Genomic DNA, 21682 nt, shown 5'->3' with positions numbered 1-21682 from the left:
GAATTCCAGACAGTGATTCCCCGGGGTGGGGGCCAAACCGGGGACAGGTGGGGTGGAAACACAGAAGCAGAAGTAGGTTTGGGGGATGCTATTGTAATTCTTGGGCGGAACAGTGGATTTATGGGTACTTGTTACATTTTCCAATGAATGAGAGAAGTGAAAGAGGACCATTTAAACCAAACCAAGCCAGCAAACATCTGGCCAGCGCCACTCGGCCTGGCTCCACGCCCCTCTGCGACCCTCTGCCACTGCCCTTGCTGGGTGACCTCAGTGTCCCTGCAGCCATGTGGACGTGGGGCTGAATGGGGCAATTCTGGGGAAGTGCATAGTCTAGCACCTTCTAGAAAGATCTCTGCAGGGTGGAGAATGGTGGAGGCTGGAGGTGGGAGAGGGGCCACTGTCACCTCCTGGGGTGGGTGGAGGGCGGCGGTGGATGGAGAGAGATTCCAGAGGCGGAGCACCCCAGGACTCGGTGGACGAGGGAGAAGGGGCGCCCAGGCCTGTGCTGAGGGGGAGAGGGCGGAGGGCTGTTCTCCAGGGCAGGAGCCTGGGGCAGGTGAGGGGCTGGCTATGGGCTGAGATTTTGGGCGGCTGGGGAACGTGGCAGTTCCCAGGCACAGACAGCTGGGTGCAGGCGTCCGGGCTGGAGATGACGTCTAGGTGTCCTCAGATGTGAGTACTGGGCGATGTCCCAGACAATGGACGGAGCAAGACAGCAACCCCTGGAGGGCCCGAGCTGGATGCAGGGCAGCAGGAGGAGGGCAGCAAAGGTGCAGGGGACGCGACCCACTCCGTGAGTGATGCTGGAGGTCAGGGAGGGAACGCAGCCACAGGAAGCCCTGGGGGACGTGGCTCGGCTGGACCGCGGTGGCAGGCGAGGCTGGCAGGCGTGCTCCTGCGTGGTGCGGGCCGTATGCGGGATCGTGCCCGAGGCTCTCTCCCCAACCTGCCCCCGTGAGTGCGCCCGGGCTCCCGGGCCTTGGTCCCGTACACTGTCCTCCAGGAAGGGACCAGGGCTCCAGGAGGAATGGCTGACCACAGGGACAGCCAGTGCACAGAGAGCCTGGACCCTCTCGGTGAGCCAGAAAGGAAGCGGGCAGAACAAACAAAAAACGGTCACCGAGGGGAGCCGGTCACAAGGACCGGTCTCACCACAGACTGGACGGTGAGATGACTGTGGTGTTTCACGTCCGCTAGAGTGAGGTGGGTGTCTGCACTGTGGTCAGGGGAGAGGGAGGCTCCAGCTTCAGGAAACAGGCCACAAGGCCCTTAGGAGTAGAAGAGGGGAGAGACGGAGAGGTAGCAACAGCGGGCGACAGAATTAAAGATGCTCTTTGTGTTAATCTTGAAACTTTTCTGTCAGTTTGAAATCATTTCCCCCGATTAAACTTTTCTTTAAATGTCAAAACAAGAACACTCTTTTTTTTTTTTTTTTTAAATTAATTTTTGGCTGCGTTGGGTCTTTGTTGCTGCGCGTGGGCTTTCTCTAGTTGCAGAGAGCGGGGGCTTCTCTTTTTGTGGAGCACGGGCTCTAGGTGCACGCGGGCTTCCGTAGTTGTGGCTCGCGGGCTCTAGAGCGCAGGCCCAGTAGTTGTGACACGCGGGCTTAGTTGCTCGGCGGCAGGTGGGATCTTCCTGGACCAGGGCTCGAACCCGTGTCCCCAGCATTGGCAGGCAGGTTCTTAACCACTGCGCCACCAGGGAAGCCCTAAGCAAGAACACTCTTAAGCAACCACAGAATAGATGAAGCAGAATCAACAAAGGTGAATCGCCCAGACTTCTGAAGATGGAGATGTGGGCAGACGAGCCCAGAGAGCTTGGGAGACCAGGCGGGGCCAGTGGGCTGATGACAGGGAAGCGGGCTTGATGGAGGTGGGGGACCCAGACAGGGGTCTCGGGAGGGCTCTGGACGCACCCTTCTTCAGCGGGTTGGGTGAGTGCAGTGGGCCAGAGAGACGGGGCAGGGCGGGTGGTGCCAGCCTCGGGGGATGGGGCGGAGCTGGGGGTCCACTTGGAAGTGAGCGGAGCCGTGAGGACTAGGATGGCTTGCGGTCCCCCTGGGTTCCCTGCACCTGTGGGACAGGCTCCCCTCCCCCTTTACCTGTACCCCTACCTGGCCAGGGGGGAAGCCAGCGTGGCCTGGAGGACACAGAGCTCCTCCGTGAGCACCCACCTGCAGGGCTTCACCCACCTCGCCCTCTCTCCAGTTTCACCTGTGACCACCTGTCCACACCTGTCCCCTTTGGTCCCCAAGCACCAGCTCCTCCATTCAGGCCCAGACCTGCTCCCCTGCCCCTTAACCAGCAAGCCACAGGCCTCCCTGTCAGCCTCCTCCTCACAGCAGCTGGACCTCGGTTTACCCGGCAACAAAATGGGTGTGCAGGTGAGTGTACCTGGCTCACAGGATGGACAGGTGAGGAGGGAGCTCGGGCCCCTTCTAGGAGTCCTCCAGCTCCCCCCAACCTCTCTGCCACACAACACCCACCTCAGTGCCAGTTCTGGAAGTGTCTCCTGGGCCCTCCCTCGGCTGCCCCCTCCCCACCTCCTCAAAGAAGCCTTCTGTGAGCCCTCAGCCCCGAGAGCCTGGCACATGGTCCAGGCCATGGTAACCCCATGCTGAGGGCAGGTATAGCCCTCAGGCGGGGCAGGAGTTGGCGTGCCCACCGTCCACACTGGGCCCCCAGGGCTCCTCTCGCATGTGGCCCTACCTCCCGGCCACCCCCATCACCAAAGTCCTCGCTGGACTCCCAGCTTTCATCCTCTGTCGTCCCTGGGGGCGGGGGTGTCCGTAGGAAGAATCTCTGGACAGCTTCCTCCTGCTGTACCCACGGGGTCCTCATGGACCCTCCACCTGGGCCCCCTCCTCATGGTTTCTCCTGCTTCCGGAGCCCACGCCATGACTCCCTGGGGGAATTTCTGGCAATCCCAGGCTCACTGCAGCCACCCCCTTCCAGGGAGACCCGGCCCGTGGGGAGGGTCTCAGCCACATCCCTCTGCCTGACCCCCAGACCCCATCAGGGGACACGTGTGTGCACAGACACCCTTATCTGCTCCCCTATCTCTTCCGCTGTCCCCTGTCCCCCGGTGGCTCCTGGAACCCACCTGCTGCCCCTACTCTCACCTCACCTTGTCTCTCGGTGAATCTGCGCAGCATAGCCACCCCCGTCTGCCTGGCATCGTCCTCCCTGGCCTCCCTCCGACCTGTCTGTCCCCCGCCCACCCCACAGACTCCCTGCCCTGTCCCTGTGTGTCCCCAGGCACCTCCGGCTCCAGGACCCGGCTTGCCTGATGGGGAGCGTGGAGGGGGCTACACCAGCAGACCCTGCAGCTCCTCCCCGGGGCAAAGCTGGACAGCGTGTGTGCACACACGCTCTGGCCGAGTGAGCGGCCTGGGAGGCCTGAGCGCGGGACTGAGGGTCAAGCCCCAGCGGGAGAGCCTGGGCGCCCCTCCAGCCTGCTGACCCGCTGACCATCTCCCTCGCCGTGCCTCTGCTCTCTGCCCACATCCACACAAACAGCCTTGACCGCCTCTGCTTGGGTTTCCACAGCACCTCAGCCCCAGGAGTCCACGGCCAGATCCTCTCGTGCCCCTGACCTTCTTCTGCTTCGTACCTGTGCTTGCTGATGGCACCCCTGGACCCCTAGCACATCTGGGCACCCCATCTTCTTGCTCCTTGGCCTCTGTACCTCGTGGTGGCAGGAGATGGCTGGCTGCCCACCACACTGTTCAACTTTTGCTACTGGGCACACACCCTGGGGACAGGTGAAGCCACAGACCCCCCCCGCCTCCCCCGTGGTCTCCCCGCCCCTCCCCTGCCAGCTGGGACTCTGAGGTCCTCGGAGGGAGGAGCCTGGGGTCCCAGAATGAATGTGGACCCACTTCCCACCCACGTTGGCCTGGACTGGGCTGAGAATGAGGCTTTCTTGGTGCTAAGCCCCTGACGTGTAGGGTTGTTTGTTATAGCAGCTTCTTCCTTCCCTGCTTAGCACATCCCTGTATCAGTGTCTTGGGCACCCATAAAAAAGCACCACAGCCGGGGCGGCTCAAACAGCAGCATTTACTGTCCCCAGTCCTGGAGGCTGGAATCCCAGATCCAGGTGTGGGCAGGGCTGGGTCCTCCTGAGGCCTCTCCCCTCGGCGTGTAGACGGCCGTCTCCTCCCTGTGTCCTCACGGGTCGTCCCTCTGTGTGTGTCTGTGTCCTGACCTCCTCTTCTTATAAGGACCCCAGTCCTACGGGACTAGGGCCCCACCCTGGTGACTTCATGTAACCTGATCATCTGCAAAGACCTTATTTTGTAATAAGCTCACAGGTCCTGGGGGTCAGGACCGGAACATGTGAAATTTTAGGGGCCACAATTCAGCTCATAGACGTCCCAGGCCCCCTTTCTCTCCAGCCGCACCCCCCGCCCCACCCCGTTGTCTTCAGAGCCTCAACATTTCTCTCCTGGATCAAGACACCCTCCTCCTCATCCATCCTGCTTCTCCCACTGTCCCGCCTCCAACCCACGGAGCCCCCAGTGGGCCCCTAAATTGCGCTGCTGTGGCCTCTGCCACCCCTCGGCCCTGGAAGGCCACTTTCCGACCCTCGGCGACCTGCCCTCCTCCCACTGGCAGCCGGTCTCAGACCCGTGCTGGCCGACTCGTGCCCTCGGCGCTCCAGATGGACCAGACAGGCGTCACTCTCTTCTGCCTTGACCCGCCCCTGTGCTGACCACTTCTCTGTTCCTCACCCCTCCTCCTTGGTCTCTCTGCCCACTCTCTCCCATCCTCTCCCCAGCATCTAGTCACCCGGTATCACTTTGTCACTTGAGCGTGTGGTCCTGGCACTGGTCTCCCTGGGGACCCATCCCACCTGGGCCTTGGAGGCCACCTGGTCCATGGACCCAGCCGCCCCTGGACGTTCCTCCTGGATGTCCCACAGGCAGGGCGGAGTCAGTGCGTCCCGTGTCTCTCTGCCCCCGTCTGCCTCGCCCAGACCCCCTCGGGGCCTGTGCCCCTTGGCTCAGCATCTCCGGGGCCAGAAGCCTGCCTGGTGCCCACCCCACCCTCCTGCAGAGGCTGTTGCGTCCGGGCTTCAGACTAGCTCGTGGTTTGCCTCGGTCATTCACTGTGTCGCTGGACGCTGCACCGGGTGTGGGAGTGAGAGGGGGGGACGAGAAGCGGTCTCTTCCCTCTCAACAGCCCCTCTAGTTTGAGTGAACGATGCCAGTTGAACAGATGATGGCATGTCTGCTTCTTGGGTGGACTCTTCTTCTGAGGAAGTCTGGCTCTGCCTAACCCGCCAGCAGGGCACAACGGCCCTCAAACCTGGACACGGGGTCCCCAGGGTTGCCTCTCTCTGGCCTTGGAGGGAGGTGTGAGAAGGGCGGGTCCAGGGTGCTTTTGTTTGAAGACGTGAGAGCTTCTAGCATACACACACAAAAATGGGCTCAATGGGGGAGCCGAGGCTGGGGGGATGGGAAGGGGCCCTGGGATCTGGGGAGGAGCTGAGTGCTGGGGACAGTGGAGTCTCAGGGCAGGAGCTGGAGCTTGAGAGGGGACCGGGACGGGGGCCAGGTGGCAAGATGGGACATGAGGACCAGGAGGGGAGGCCTGGGATGACCTTGGAGGATGCTGCATCTGGGCCCACAGCACGCTGTGGGCCCCCAGATCCCCGGAGCATCCTCGGGCATGGCCGCCATGCGCTCCCACCCGCCACGCGTGGAGAATGGGGTGTCTCCCACTCTTCGGCCCCAGGAAGTGTCAGATGGGGCGGTTCCAACGTCTCCCAGTCTTGGAGGCCAGAAGTCCGAGGCCCAGATGTCATGGGAGCTCCTCCTGGGCTCTGAGGAAGAAACTGTCCTGGGCCCCTCCCCCAGCCTCTGGTGGTTTCCTGGGGACCTTTGGTTTGTAGACGCACCACCCCCATCTCGCTTTCGTCTTCACATGGCGTCTCCTGGCAGGCAAGTCGGCCTCCAAATTTCCCCTTTTCATAAGGACACCAGTCATGTTGGTTGAGGACCCACCCTAATGACCTCACCTTAACTGATTATATCTGCAATAACCCTATTTCCAGATAAAGTCCCATTCTGAGGTGCTGACCATTAGGAGTCCAACCTATGAATTTGGGGGACACAGTTCAGCAGTTAACAGGAGGGATCAGTCTTTTCTGGGCCTCTGAGGGTGGGGATGGACAGAGGGGAGAGAGGGCATGCTTCGGAGGGCCCCGCCCGGGGTCTGGTGAATGCTTGGTGGGTGAGGGCCAGTTCCCAGCCCCCTGGGCACAGGAGGTGGCAGAGTCCAGGGGCAGCAGAGAGACCGGGGACCCCAACAGTTCAGGAAAGTAAAGAAAACTGTAAGAGAGGACGCGGGGCCTGCAGACAGGGCAGCTTGTGCCAGGCCCCAGAAATCGCCTGGAGAGCACAGACCAGTGAGCGGTGAGCCAGGTGATGGCCTGAGGCTTGGGGATAAGAGAGTCTGAGCTCTGGGCACGCATCCAGAACACCTCCCTCCAGAGAGGTCACCATGCTTAACGTGGAGGCTCAGGGACTGGGACAGTGCCCTGTGCTTGGGGACACCAGCCACGCACAGGTGGGCTTCGGGGCCAGGGCTGCAGGGGGCCCAGGGGGAGCATGGGAGCTCGCGGGTGTCCCAACCCCTGCACCCCTGCACCCACCTCTGCCTCCACCCGCTCTCTCTCTGCCCTCCAGGGCCCTGCAACTTGCTTAACGTTTCCTGATGGCTGTTTTTTTTTTTCTCTCCTCTTGCAGCAACAGATTAAAAAACAACACCCCAACCCAAGCCCCGATATGCTCCAAACCTCAACCTGCTGCCGGAAGGGGGAAGTGAAACCCGGCTGGGGGTGAGGGGAGGCTCGGGGCAGCGGCCCCAGGAAGCGCTGAGAGCTGCAGCACACACACGCAGCAGGGACCAGCAGACGCCAGCCCGATGGCGATGGCGGAAGCTCCCAGCCCCCCTGGTTCTGAGGAACAGCAGGCACTGCTGGTGGAAGAAGGCGCAGGGTAAGGCCCGGGCCCGGGCCGCGTGAGCGCCGTGGTCCGAAGAAACCTTTGCATTTACACGTTGTCGGTGCGGGGGACGCGGGGGACGCTTAACTCGGAGGTCAATGGCACCCTCGGGGCTCAGGGGAGGCACACAGGCTGCAGGGCATCTTCCTAGGACCCCGTCTCACCCAGGGCAGGTAGACGCCTCTTCTGTCTGCCTCTGCAGCTGGGCCTCACTGGGAGAGTCCGAGTTCCCCACCAGCTAGTGGGATGCTGACCCAGGACCAGGAAGCCCGGACGCCTGGTACAGGTCCAGGATGCGGCCTGGACACCTGGGGAAGAAACCGGGCCGTGGGCAGGCAGCGCCGAAGCTGTGAGGGCAGGAGGTGGGGAGGGCCCCGGGCCACGAAGCCTGGCCAAGAGGGCATGCTCCGCCTCGGGATCCTCAAAGCCTGTGCTTGAGGCCTGGCCGGGCCCCCTCCCGCAGGCTGCCCCCTCCCGGTGGTGATGGAGGCTGAGGTTGCCGCAGGTTCTGAGGGCCAGGCAGGCGCTGTTGGCTGGCGGTGAGACGTGAGGGGACACAAGCCGAGGCTGCGTGGCTTGCCAGCGAAAAGGACCAGCCGTGTGGCTGCAGCCAGAGCTGGGCAGGGAAACTGTGTGACCCAGGCTTCCTCAGGAGGCAGCTGTGCTCCATGGAGAGCTCCCCGTGTTCCCCCACCCCACCCCCGGCCTGTGCAGGGGGGTCCCTGGCTGGGGGAGGGGCTGCTGAGGGCAGGCATCCAAGCTGAGCCACACCGTGGGGGTCCGACTGCCCCAGGGTGCAGGTGCCAGAGAGATGGGAGTGGTCAGGGCTTGGGGAGGGACGCGTGTTCTGACAGTCTGGGCTGGGAGCTGTGTGGAGAGAGACCACCGGCCTAGGAGGAAGCCAGCAGGGGCTGCCGGCTTCTGGCCAGGCAAGCGGAAGGGAAGGAGTAGGGGCTCCAGACGGGGGTGGGTGGGGGGTGAGATGCTTGCAGCCACAGGACTGGGATGGAGCCGCCCAGGGCCGACTCCCACTTGCCCCAGAGCTGCTGCTGGGGGAGGGGGTGAAGGGAGCAGAGGGCAGGGGAAGGGGGCCCACTAGGACCCCCCGATGAGCCCCTGATGGCAGGGCTCCCCACAGCCTCAGAGTTGACTTGCAAAGTGGATTCCAACCCCAGCTCTTCTGCTGGAGGCTGGTGGCAGCGTACCTGATTCTGTGGCGATGCTTCTATTGATAATGAGAAGAGGACAGAAATGTCTGCAGGGCGTGTGTGTGTGTGTGTGTGTGTGTGTGTGTGTGTGTGTGTGTGTGTGTGTGTGTGGAGGAAGGTCGTCCGGCGGGGGCTGTTGTTGTGGGGGAAGGCCGTGTTAGATGGGACCAAGGAGGGGAGGGGGGCACGGCCCAGGCTCTGTGCCCTGAAGAGACAGCCCCATCCTTCCAGGGAGGCAGGTCGCTCCACACACAGCAGGTGACTGAGTAACAGCTGTGTCCCTGCTCAGCAATGGCTACTCACGTCAGCGCTGTCCGGCCCTGGGCGCCTCCGGCCACCTCATGCCCATAGAAGGGCACGGCTTGAGCGGCCTGGCAGGGCCTGCCCCTTCCTTGGCCCCCTCCTTGACCCCCTTCCCAGCTGTCGTGCATGCCGAGGAGAGCGAGGCGGCGGTGGAGGGCACGGCCACCAGCCCAGGTCCCGGCGGCTCGCTGGCGCCTGTCCCCGGGCCTCGGGCGGCACCTGTGCGGGTTCTGTCAGGGGCTCGGTTGAAGAACCGGCTGGATGCACCCCTGACCCCTGGACCCGGGGTGCCCCGGAGGCATCACCCCCACAGTTGGGGGGGATGTGACGCTGACATTTCAGAGTGAAACCGAGACCCGGGGTGGATGGGGTTCTTGTTTCAAGGTGACTAAGGGAAGCGGGGATTTTCCTGTCCAGGGTGAGGGAGAAAGTCCCTGACGCCTAGGCAGGGGACTGAGGCTGGAAAGCCCCGCCCAGGGGCCCCCAGGACGGCCAGGGTCTGCTGGGGTCGGAGCTGAGCAGGTGAGGCCTTCCCCCCTGCCCCCCATGTGCTGCCCACGGGGGCTTTCAGGTCTGTGGATCCAGGGCAGGCCGTGCTCCCTCCAACTGGCCAAGTGGGGCCATCCCCTCGGACTGCCCCAGACCCCTCGGAGGCCCCATGTGCACCCCAACCCTCCCCAGGGCCGGACGGAACCACGCTGGGCCCTTCTTCTGTCTGCACCCATGCGGGAGTCCTGCTGCCATCTGGAGATAGGCTTGCCGGCCCCTGGGCTGCCCCCTGCTGCAGCCCAGCCCCTCCCTGGTTGGCCCGGATGACAGGGTGGTCTCCAGGCCCCACCCCATCCCCCGCCGCCTGGCCTTCCCAGCTTGTCCCAGCTCTTCCCAGTTCTGGAAGGTGCCGGAATCATCGCAGACTTTGCACAGGCCCTTCCTCAACGTACCTGGCCACCCTACCCCCTCTGCAGGCTTTCCTCGCCTCCCCCAGGGTGACTGCTACCCCAGGCTCCTTTCGTATCTGCCACTGCCCGTGGCGGGGGCCGGCACGGAGCATTGTCTGTCCTCTCCAGCACCCGCCCCGGGTGGGCTGGGCTGCTCTGGCCCTGGAGGACCCTGACTGTGCCCCCAGGCCTCTGAGCGCCACTGCCCGCCAGGCAGGGCGTGGCCCGTGCGCAGGTGCCGCTGCCTGGGTCACTCCTCCGGGTGCTGAGCTAAGGGGGCAGGCAGGGAGGTGACAGCTTGCAGGGCCAGCCTGGGCAGCGTCCCTGTCCCGGCCATCTGTCCCTGCAGACCCTCTCGGCCTTGCCCTCTGGGCTGCACGGTCCTCAGGAGAGAGGCCACGGGTCCCCACAGGGCTGCGGGCCGCTGGCAGCTGGAGGGAGGGGCTGAGCCAGCCGGGAGGCCTTGGATGCCTCCATCCCCCTGAGGGAGCTGGGGGTGGGAGGAGCCTGTGGCGTGTGAGGGGCAGAAACCCACGGGTGGGAGCCCCCCACTCAGCCAGGTACCCGGTGGCCCTCCCACCCGCTTGCCCTCTCAGCAGGACCGGCACCACCCGGTACATCCGGGCACAAGGCCCTGGGGCAGTGGGCAGTGCCAAAGGCCACTCAGGAGGACGGGTGGAGCCGGGCGGCATGAGGCCCTGGCCCCGGCAGCGGGCTGATGGGGTGGAGGGATTGGGGGCCGCACGCTGGGGCTCCTTCCCCAGACCTGCCCGGGGTCCAGACCCAGAGGCAGCAGTCAGAGCTGGGTCAGGCCTTGGGAGCCCCAGGTGGACCTGGTCTCCTCCTCCCCACGTCAGGGGTCTCGGGCGCCTGGAAATTTCCCAGGGGAGGGGGGAGGCCTAGCTCAGCCCAGATGATGGATGCCTTCCTCGCCTCCTCCCGCCTCCATCTGGACACTTCCCATCCCCTCCTTGGGTGGAGAAGAGGGAGAGGACCTTGACACACACTTGGAGAAGTCACCGCACGGCCCACCCTGCTGATCTGGGAAGCCGGAAACCCTTCCCTGCATGACCACCCCCTTCCTGGTCCCCAGTTGTCTCCTCATAAACAACCCTGGAGCCGCTGGGGCAGAGCCAGGAGGGTCTCCGGGCCAGAACGGGCGGGCCCCCCAGGGTGGCACTGTGTGTTTGTGCAGTGCTGCCCTCCCTCCGCGACGCCCCCTCCCCGCCTGCCTCCACCTCAGCATCCCTCAGAGGGTGCCAGAGCAACGGGCCAGCCCTCAGTGGGGAAGATGGGGGTCCTGGCAGCAGCAAGAGGCCCCTGGAGCTGGCGGGGCTTGGGCTGTGGGTGTTGCCTTTACTGTCCTGGGCTCTGAGCTCCAGGTGCAGCAGGGAGAAGGTGGGTGGGCACAGAGCCCCAGGGCACACGGCACCGGCTGCTGCGCCTGGCCTAGTACTTTCTGGGGCGACTGCAGCTTGCTCCTGGGGCCTAAGTTTCCCCATGTACACAGTCAGAGTCGTAGGTACTCAGCACTCACTCAGCCATGCCAGCCTGGCCAAGCTCTGCAAGCCAAGGTTCTCACTGTACAGCCAGTGAGGCAGGTGCTAGGGCCTCCCTTTCCAGGGGCGGAAGCTGAGGCTTAAGGGCTGAACCTGCTGCTAGAATGTGTTTCCTAATGCTGCTTCCCTGCAGGGGCTCTTTGGGGAGCCCAGGCCCTCTGCGGCCCGGCTAGGACTCAGGGTGACCCAGGGGTGTCTGGGCTGCCCTCGCAGGCGCTCAATCACCCCACCCCTGCTGCTCCCTGAGGTTCCCATGAAGACGAGGGCCACCCCGAATAGGGCACAGCTCAGAAGACACCCCTCGGGACCTCCTCCAAAGCAGAAATGGGGCTTGGCATGGCCATGATGAGCTGGTCCTCTCCAGAGCCACCTGGAAAGGAGCCCTCAGCTTCTCTCTCAGGCCCCAGCCCCCAGCCCTTTGCATCTGGGGATCCTCTTTCTAGGGGGGCCCTGGGCCATAAGACAACCAGTGAGGGGAGTTCCCAGAACTCCCCAAACCCTAAGTGCAACCGAGGCAGGCAGAGTCAGACCCTCTCTGCCGATGATGAATTGAGACTTGGAGGGGAAAGCACAGGCTGGGGGTGCAGGGCCAGGGGATGCTCGGCCAGCCGGGAATCCAGGCCCGTAGTGGGGAAGGCAGCCCAGCCCCTGCCCCTTCCCCCATACCCATGAGCCTGAAGGGAGGGGGCTGGGGCCTGTGCGGGTGTGGAGTTTATAGGAGATAAGGGGATTGAGAAAATCAGGCCTCCTAACACTGCCCAGCCAGCACAGCCCTGCAGTGCCAGACACAGGCAGATAAGAGGTGTGGGGTGGGCGGGGGGGGCGGTGTGTCGGTGGCGGGAGAGGAAAGCCCCGGCCCTTTCCTGGGGTCAGGCCAGTCTGTGCAGACTCCATCAGCTAACTGCCTCCAAGCTGGGAAGGTGGGAGTTGGTGGGTTAGCCGGGGGAGCACTGTCTGGTCTCACTGGCTGGCAGGGAGGGGCTGTCTGGGAACCTAGGAACTGAGTCCACCTCACCCGGTAGGAGTGGGAGGGCCTCGGGGCTCTGGCCTCAGAGCCTGGAGCAGGGCCAGCTCTGGGGGTGGGCGTTTGCAGAGGTCAGCAGGGGCAGCCGGCAGAGGGTGGGGGTGACAGTAACTGGGGGGGTAGTAGTGGTGGGTACAGCCTCGGCTTCCCCACTATCCCATGAGCTGTTGGTGAGGACCAGGAGAGGGTCACTGCCCTGCTCTATGCCTGGCAGGTGGGATCTCAGTTGCTGCTCCCAGGGAAAAACACAAGCCCCTCACTCTGAAGATGTCTGTACCCCCTCCTTCCTAGGGAGAGGAAACTGCTTTGTTGATGGTTTCCTTTCTGAGGTCCCAAGGCTGCCAGCTCACCCTCTCCTCCTCTCTCAGTTGCCTCCCTTCGAAAGATAAATGGGACTTGGGACAGATGCACCTAGCTAGTTGATTCTAGAGGAATCTAGAAAGAAGCCTTCAGCCTTTCTCTTCGTCCCAGCCCTTCCCCAAATCCCAGCTTCATCTCTGTACCCACCACTACACCACCCTGGCTCCTCTCCCTTTGCTGGACCTAGGCATATATAAGACAGATGAGTACTCAGAAACACTGCTCTACTTGGAGTCACCCAGGAGCCACTGAAACCACCAGCCCTGACCCCTCTTCTGCACCCCACCCCCCCATGGGCTCTCACTACTTAATGCACCTTTCGTTGGGATACAGCTCTATAAGCGTGGACTCGTGTGTGTGTGTGTGTGTGTGTGTGTGTGTGCACGCGCATGTGTGTGTGTTGATAACATCTGAACAAGAGGACAGATCCCTCTCTCTCCAGCCCCTATTTAAGTTCTACTGTGGTACTCAGCCTACTGGGGAGAGGGTATGCTCTCTTATGTTCTTCAGCCTCAAGCTTATGAGCCATGTCTTAGTCACAGAAGAAAGAAAAAAGGAAAACAAAAGGCTCCACAAGAGAGAAAAGTGTAAATGAAAGGAAAGGTAGATGAAGAAAGGTAGGAAGCAGGAACAACTGGATGATGGATGGATGAATGGATGGATAATAGGTGGATGGAGGGATGGAAGGATGAGTGAGTGGATGGATGGATGAATGGGTGGATGGATGGATAGATGGGTAAATGGATGGGTGGATGGATGAATGGATGGTTAGATAGACTAATAATGGCTGAATTGATGAGTATTGGATAGATAAATTGTTAGTAGATGGATGGGTGGATGGATGAGTGGGTGGATAGGTAGATGGATGGATGGAGGGATGGGTGGGTGAGTGAATGGGTGAGCGAATGGATGAGTAGATGGATGGATGAATGAATGGTGGGAAGATGGATGCATGGGTGGGTGGGTGGATGGATGGGTGAATGGATGGGTGGGTGGATGGATGAGTGAATGGATGGGTGGATCGAGGGATGGATGGTGGGCAAATGGATGGATAGATGGGTGGGTAGATGAGTGGATGGATGGATGGGTGGATGGGTGACTGGACAGATGAGTGGTGGGTAGATGGATGGGTGAATGAATGGATATAGGTGGGTGGATGGATGGATGGATGATGGACGGACGGATAGGTAGATGGGTGGATGGATGAGTGAATTAATGGATGGAAGGATGAAGGGTGAATGAATAGATGGATGATGGGTAGATTGTTGGATGAATGAATGGATGGATGGAAGGAAGGACAGATGGACAGATGGATGGATGGATGAGTGAATGAAAGGGTGAATGGATGGGTGGGTGGATGAGTGGATAGATGAATGTTGGGTAGAATAATGGGTACAGAATGAAGGGATGGTTGGATGGATAGATGATGGGTGGATGGATGGGTAGATAGGTGAATGGATGGATGAATGAATGAGTGGATGGATAGATGAGTGGATGGATGGATGGGTGGATGGTTGGGTGAATGGATGAGTGGATGAATGGTGGGTAGATGAATGGGTACAGAATGGCGGGATGGTTGGATGGATGGGTGGATGAATGGATAGATGGAGGGATGAGTGAATAGATGGATTGATGAAAGATGGGTGGATGGATGATTATATGGGTGGGTGGATGGATGAATGAGTGAATAAAGGAATGAATGGATGGATGGATTATGGATGAATGGATGTGTGGATGGATGGGTGAATATATGGATGATGGATGGATGGATGGATGATGGCTAGATGAGTGGATGGCTGGATGGGTGGATGGACGGGTGATTGGATAGACGAATTTTGGGTACATGGATGGGTAGATGGATAGGTGAATGGATGGATGGATGTATAATGGGCAGATGGATGGATAGATGGATGGGTGATGTATGTGTGTACGTATGTATGGATGAATGAATGAATGGATTGATAAATATATGAATGGAGAGATGTTTGGATGGATAATGTGTGAATTGATTGGTGGATGGGTGGATGGATGGATGGATGGATTGGTGGTTGGATGGATAATGGGTGGATGGGTGGTTGGATGGGTGGATGGATGGTTGGATATGTAATGGGTGGATGGATGGATGGGTGGATGGATGGATGAGTGAATAGTTGGATAGATGGAGGTTGAGTGAATGAAAAGATGGATGATGGGTGGATATATGGGTAGATGAGTGAATGGAAGGATAGATGGATGGATAGATGAATGATGGGTGGATGAATGGGTGGATGGATGTGTGAATGAATGAACGGGTAGATGGATAGATGGATGGATGAATTGGTGTATGGACACACGGAGTGGAATTATGAATTGGTGGATGGGTAGATAAATGGAATGTTATAGATAAACGACTGGACAGATGAATATAGATGTAATTGGATAATGGGTAGAATTTTAGATGAACAGATGGGCAAATATAGAAAGAGGCAGAAGAATAGGAAGACAGATACTGAGTAAATAGATGTATGGCTTGGTGCTGGATGAACTATTGAAGAGATATATTGGTGAAGAGTCAGACCTAAATCAGGGATTTTTCACTCACTGTTCTCTTTTCCTAGAACACTTTATTCCATCGATGTATGGAACTATTGTACTCAAGTATCTTTACAAGTAAGGAAAGGCTTATTCCTCCCCATGAGGCTTTCTTTGACTCTCATATACAAAATATCAACCCCCTCCATAACTTCATATCCTCTTACCCTGAATTCCATCTTCTATAGCATTTACCATCATCTGATACATTGCAATATATATTTCCTTGTTTATTTTTTTAAATTCCCACTAAATGTCATTTTGTGAGAACAGGAACTTTGCTAATTCTAAACAACACCAGCACCTAAAAAGTGAATACAGTCAGCATTCAATAAGTTTGCTGGAAAATATATGGATAAGTGGAAAAATATATAAAGATAAATTTAGAGATGAATGACTAGGTGGTTGTTTGGATGAGATATAGATGAATGAATAGATGAATGAAAATAACAGTAACTAACATTTATTGGCAATTTACTATGTCCCAACAACTGTTTTAAGTATTAACTCATTTGGATAGCCTTATGGGCAAAATAATGGACAACTATGTATATGGCAGGAAAAACATATATGTATTCATGCACAATTGGATGTCTGACTTGCTAGGTGGCAAGATGGTTAGACATATGGATGGATGAATAGGCAGATATATGAATGGATCTATGAATGGAAAGGATAAATAGTAAAATATTCAGATAAATGTGAGGACAGTAAAATATTTGGAGAGATAGAAGAATGTCTTAAAGAATGCACAAATAGTTCACCAGTTGCATATATGGGCAGATAGATATACAAACTGATGAATACATAGATAACAGTAATTAACATATTGAGTAGATATTATGTTCAGGAGAGGTGGACGCCTAGCTAAATGCTTCTTTTAAGTGCTTTACATGTTTTACATGTATTAAGGCATTTAAATAAATGGATGGATGGATGGGTATGTACATGGATGGATGAATGGAGGGATAGATGAGTGGACACTTGCTCAATGAAGAAATGTAAAGAGATAGGGATGGACGTGGGTATATACATATCGAATGGATCGAATGAATTGATGGAAGAATATATTGTTTACCTGGACAATTGAATGGATAGATATATTGAGAAATTGATGGATTCATAGATGATACAAGGAAAAACGGATAAGTGTATAGAGAGGACAGATGGAGTGCACGGATGGATGGATGGAGGATGGATGGATGGACAGATGGAGGATGGACTGATGATGGATGGATGGAGGATGGATGGATGGTGGATAAATGGATGGATGGATGGACAAATAATGGTACAGTTGACATCAAATGCTCTGCCCTATTGTTCCTGTTGGGACAGGCCCCAATTTTGAAACTGAATCCTGACCACTGCATTTAAAGATCTATTCTTGCTACCTCCCACCCATCAGTCCGATAAATAATCGTGCAACACTATTTAAGTTCTAGTGACAGGAAACTCCTGCCACCCCAAGGCAGCCCTCTACCCTGTGGAAATATTTTTCCTTCTTTTGAACCAAAATATACTTTGGCACATTTCATGCCTGGCTGTCTGTGACTGGGATTCTCTGGAACCTTATAAGAGTGGAGGCAAGGAGAAGATGGGCAGGTTGAGATGGAAGTGAAACACAAGCTTACTTTCCCTGGGTGATCTGGCTCAGCTCGAGGCCTGGCCCCGTCGCCCTCCCTCCTCCTCCTCCCACCAGAATCCTGAGGTCTCCGCAGCTCTGGCTGGAGGCTGGGGACGGGCGCGGGCACAGCTGTTCTCTGCGGCACACCCCACATTCTCTGGCTCCTCTGGGTTGTGCGGGGGGAGGGGCAGGCTGCGGGCCGCGGGACACGGCCTGTTACGTGGGGGGGGCGCCTGAGCCGGATGCCCTGACCCCCACAGAGTCTCCACCAGGCAGCCGCCACCTGAGTCACTGGGACCCATGGGCCACGTGGGAGTTTTCTGACGCTGCTGCCCCCTCCAGAACCCAGGGGTTCACCCACGTGTCCACCTGCTTGCTGGTCTGAGCCTAAGGTGCTCACTGGCCCTGACCGCCTGGCACAGCCGGAGGTCAGACGCGCTGGGGAAGCAAGAGGGCCATTCCTCTGCGGCCGCGGGATGGAGGGAGGTGGCCGGGCCACTGCTGTGGTGGCCAGCTGTCGGCAGATGGGCTGGGCCCCGGCTGTGCCGGGCCCCTGCTCTCCGACCTCGGGTACTAGTCTGAGCCTCGGTTTCCCCATCTGGGACACAGGTACGGTGGCCTCTGCCTCTCAGGGTGGTTGTGGGCGCTGGTGAGCCCGGTGAGCTCCTGGACGTGAGACGGCTCAGCCTGGAGCTGGCCCTCGGCTAGTCCGAGTCTGGTCCCTCCCTGGTCCGGCCACTCGCCTCGCGTGCTCTCCAGTGAGTCACGGTGACTCAGCCCAACCGGAGAAACAGTGGGCTGGGCTGCTCCTCCTGGGGCCTTGGCCAGAGCCCGGGGGCAAGGGGGGCTGCTGGCCAGGCCGCCGCGCCGACCTCGTGCCACTGGCCACTTCTGGGGAGCATGGCTCTCCCATCCCGACGGGAGAGGCTGTGTTTGGCCTCTGCTTTGCGGGGCGTCGCTGCTCCCACCTTCCAGTGCCATCTGGCAGGGGACGGGGGAGGGCAGCAGCCTCCCCACTGGGGAGCAGACAGGATTCCTGGGGTGCCCCGGCCTCCCCCGTGAGGTGATAACAGGAGAAGAGGGCTGGAAAGAAACAAAGGGAAAATGGAGAACGGGAGGGAGGGGAGAGGAGGGAGGGGGAGGAGGGAGAAGAGGAAGGGAGGGGAGAGGAAGGGAGGGGGAGGGAAGGAGGGAGACAGAGATAGAGACAGAGAGACACCAGAGGGAAAAGAGAGGATAGAGGGGCCGAGTGTGGGACCAGGGAGGCCGAGGGGCAACGGAGGAAGGAACGGGGGTCCTGGGCCGGGCCGGGCAGGGCAGTGGGGAGGGGGCCAGAGAGCAGCTGGGCCAGGGCTGGGCAGGGGAGAGGCGGGCAGGGATGGAGACGCAGACGTGGGGGACCAGGCACCAGTGAGCGGATGGAGAAGGGATGCAGGAGGGAGGGGCCTGCAAGGCAGGGAGCGGCCGCCAAGGTGGCCAGAGCAGGGGGGGGGGGAGAGGAGGAGGAACGGAGGCTGCCGCCTGCCCATCACAGGCCTCTGAGGTCCTGCTAAGCCCCCAGGCTGCTGGGCTGCGAGGGTTTTCTCTCTGACAGTTTTACTAGTCTCAGAAGGAGGGGGAGGTGGAGGTGGAGGAGACCGAGGGGGGCGGAGAAGGGGGCTGGGGGGAACCAACGGGAAGCAGCTGCTAGGCGTCCTGGAGCAGGAGAGGGGCCGAGAGACCCAGAGTCAGGGACAGGGGGCACTCGGACAGCCCGGGGGCAGCCAGTGGGGAGCTGGCCAAGGAGACCCCCGGGGGCCAGAGGGGCCAAGACAGACAGACGGAGGGCCACAGACCAGCAGACAGAGAGAGGAGACAGGGGAGGGGGTGTCAGAGCCAGAGACCAGCCAGCCAGACAGAGGGAGCGACAGAGCAAGGAGGGAAAGGGGGAAGGAGAGAGAGGAGGGGAGAGGGTCCCAGTGGCAGGAGGAGTGCCTGCAGGGCAGCCGCAGAGGGCCACAGGCAGGCGCCTTCGAAGAAGCGGCCGCAGCATCCTGTCCCCAGGGCTGGGGTCAGGCCAGGTCGCCGGCCAGGCCAGGCGGGCGGCCGCCAGCATCATGAGCAGCTCTGCGCTCCTGAGAAGGAATTCTAGCAAACAGGGCCTGGAGAGCCTCCTGAGGTAGGTCCCTCCGCCCAGGCTGGGGCACGGAGGGCAGGGCAGGGTGCCCGCGCTGGTGCCACCCACGGAGGACTGGCACCGCAGAGCCCGGGCCACCTGGGCGTGGGGCTCCCCAGCCTCCCCCAGGAGCCTGGCCCCAGCCCGGCAGCTCTGTGGCCCCTGTGCCGCGGGCAGGGTGTGGGGCGCACCAGGCTGTGGGCCTGGCGTGCGCACGTGCGTGTGGGTGCGTGCACGTGGGCCCGTCCCTTCCTCTGCGCCCCCAACATCGCGTCCTCTTCGCCCACCTGCACCGCCAGGCCTCAGGCAGTGGCCACTCTCTGCTCGAAGACACTTCCCAGCGCCCTGGGTCTCTGCCCAGGCTCAGCGCTCCCCGGGTAAAGAGCACGGCTTCCGAGGCCTCCTCTGGTCCTGCAGGCCCTCGGGGACTGTCCAGTCACCCCTCACTTTACAGATGATGAAACTGGACTTAGTACCACATTCACCACCCCAGCCCTTAGGGCACCAGCCCAGCGAGGAAGGGGCCGCGGGCCACGTGAGTGCTTGGGCCTCAGAGCCGGATCTTCCCAAGCTGGAATCCTGGCTCCTGCATCTTTGGGCCATGGGCCAGTGCTCGGTCCTCTCTGGGCCTCAGTTTCCTCCTCTGTAAAGTCGGGCTCTGGTGGCACCTGCCTCACAGAGTCCTGGAAAGAGAGCAGAAGCAAAGTGCCACAGGTGGGCTCAGAGCTGCTGCGCACTGTGGGTGTCTCCCCTCCTCCCTCTGAGCCACCTGCGATGCCCTTCCTCCTCCACCACCCTTCCAGGCATCTAAGGCCCAGCGGAAATGCTGCCTCCTGCATGCAGCCCGCCTGGGCTTCTCCTAAGCTCGGAGGACTGCCCTCTTCCACCAGGCCTGCAGGCCTGCTCCTGGCCCCCTTGGACGGCATGGCACATGCTGGGCAGACTGCCAGCTCCTGGAGGGGGACGGGCGTCCCTCAGCACCCCTAGTCCACCCCAGCTCTGACTGTGGGAGGAGGAGGGGCAAGGTGTGCTGGCAAGGATGCTTAGCAGCCTCTGAGGGGAGCTGAGAGCAGCCTGGGGACCCTTCAGCAGGGTCTCTCCAGTCACGGAGGGACAGCTCTCTCCCCGCCCCACCCTGGCCTGGCCTTAGGGCTGCGATCCCAGGGTGGGGACCAGAGAGAGGGTTTGAGGGGGCCCTGCAGGGCGTGCTCCCTTGGGGCCCCGCTCTGCCCATGGAGAAGGCAGACCCCCCGGGTCTCCCGGGCTTCACACCAGCCCAATCCACGTGTCTCAGGTGGGACCTCTCGTTCCTGTCAATTGGGATGTGTCCTCCCAGGAGTCATCGCTGTCCCCCTGTCCCCAGACTGTGGTCCAGGAACAGAGGAGTGCCTGCTGGGTCAGTCCCCGGGTCTCCCCAGCGCCACGTAACAAATGGGGAAACTGAAGCCATGGGGGCACGTTGCCCAGCCCACTGCGGGGCAGGGGGTGCAGGGAGAGCACCAGGGCCTGGCTGTGTGCACGAGCATCCGTTGTCACAAGCATCCGTCCAGTTATGGCTTTGGCTCAGTTCCCAGACCTGGTGCCAGGTTGCTGACTTGGGTGAGCCAGGGGCGAGCTGGAGGCACCAGTGGGGCTCAGAGGGTGCAGCTGGACTGAGGGTGGGGGCAGGCTCGGGTGCGAGCCCCGAGGACCCGGACAGGGGGCAGGTGGGCCTTCAGGTGGCCGGCCAGGGCAGAGACAGGAGGAGGCCTCCCTCTGAACTCCCTGGGAACTCCCGCTGTGGAGGGTGGGGCAGGGTGGGGAGCACGCGAGGGTCCCTCGTGAAGAGTCATGGAGCGCATCTGTGCGTCCGGCCACGCTGAGCAAGCCCCCTGCACGTGGTGATGCTGCTGCTGACGTGCACAGACCCGCACACGCTCCAGGCCCCTGACCCAGCGGCCGGCGGGGCTACACACTCACGTACCACACACAGACGCAACTTCCTGCCACCCTCTCTCCCGAATCTGATGCATCTGCCGAACCTAATGGGTCTGCCGGCCGACAGGTCCCTTGTCCCCGGTTGGCAACAGAAAACAAGACTCAGAGAGGCTATGAGTCGCCCCAGGTCCCCTGGGGAGTGGGGAACCCGCCCCCCTCGGCCCCTGCCTCATTCCGGTCCCTCACCTCGGACACCCGGGCACAGGAGAATGGGGATTGCAGAGGGGTCACCGTCCCCTCCGTGACAAGCGGCGCAAGGGTTTGCTGGTGCCAGCAGTGGCTGGGGTGTAGACTGAATCCAGTGTAAGCGGATTAAAAGCGACCCTATGGGCCTGTAGGGAACGCGTCCACCCGCCCCGCCCGTAGCCCTCATCTGAGTCTGGCTCACTCTGGGCTGCGGCCCTGGGGCCACCTGGATGCTCGCAGGAGGCTTTAGGCTGGCAGGGCCGGAGGCCAGGGCTGAGCCCCTCCCCAGCCACCGTGCCCCCATGCCAAGCTCTGACCCTTCCCAGGTGGCTGGGAGTTACTCCCGGACCCCTCCAGCCACCCTGGGGGATTCAAGCCTCTCCCCAGGCCCCCACCTTGGGCCTGGCCAGGGTTAGGGGCCTTCAGAGGGCAGCGAGGGGACCCTGAGTCCATTCACTTCTAGAGGGCGCTGGACTCGGGGCCACCTGCCAGGTCACACAGTCCTCAAGGGCCTGGCTCTGTAAGGTAGGGGCTGAGCTGGTACAGTGCAGGGGGCTCCCGGGCCCCCAGGGGAAGCTCTGGGGCCAGAGGAGCCCCCCGCCCGCTGCTCCAGCACACACCCACCTCGGACACATCGGTGGTCTCCATGCCTGGCTCTCCCACCCTGGCCAGCCTGTCTCCCAGGAGGCCTCTAGGGAACCCGGAGTGGCAAGAGGGCAAGGGATTGGGCCGGCTGTGTGCTGGGCCGGCCCAAGGGGACTGGGGAAG

General features: G+C 60.5%; 1 protein-coding gene across 2 annotated transcripts in view; it reads left to right on the top strand.

Annotated features, from left to right (window-relative positions):
• The first annotated feature begins 6693 nt into the window (after positions 1–6693).
• LSP1 (lymphocyte specific protein 1) overlaps positions 6694–21682 on the top strand; it is a 35439-nt gene continuing 20450 nt past the window's right edge. Inside the window, exon 1 of one of the 2 annotated variants that reach the window (XM_059067986.2) lies at positions 6694–7003. In XM_059067986.2, the coding sequence (XP_058923969.1) occupies positions 6930–7003 (74 nt within the window). In that variant the 5' untranslated portion in view covers positions 6694–6929. Of the gene's footprint in view, positions 7004–18091; positions 18755–21682 lie in introns of those variants that run through there. The other variant, XM_059067987.2, reaches the window with a different exon arrangement.

The sequence above is a fragment of the Kogia breviceps genome, chromosome 7 (assembly GCF_026419965.1).
Source record: "Kogia breviceps isolate mKogBre1 chromosome 7, mKogBre1 haplotype 1, whole genome shotgun sequence".
NCBI lineage: Eukaryota > Metazoa > Chordata > Mammalia > Artiodactyla > Physeteridae > Kogia > Kogia breviceps.
Note: the sequence above shows the minus strand (reverse complement) of the source record. Positions and strands in the feature narration are given on the sequence as shown.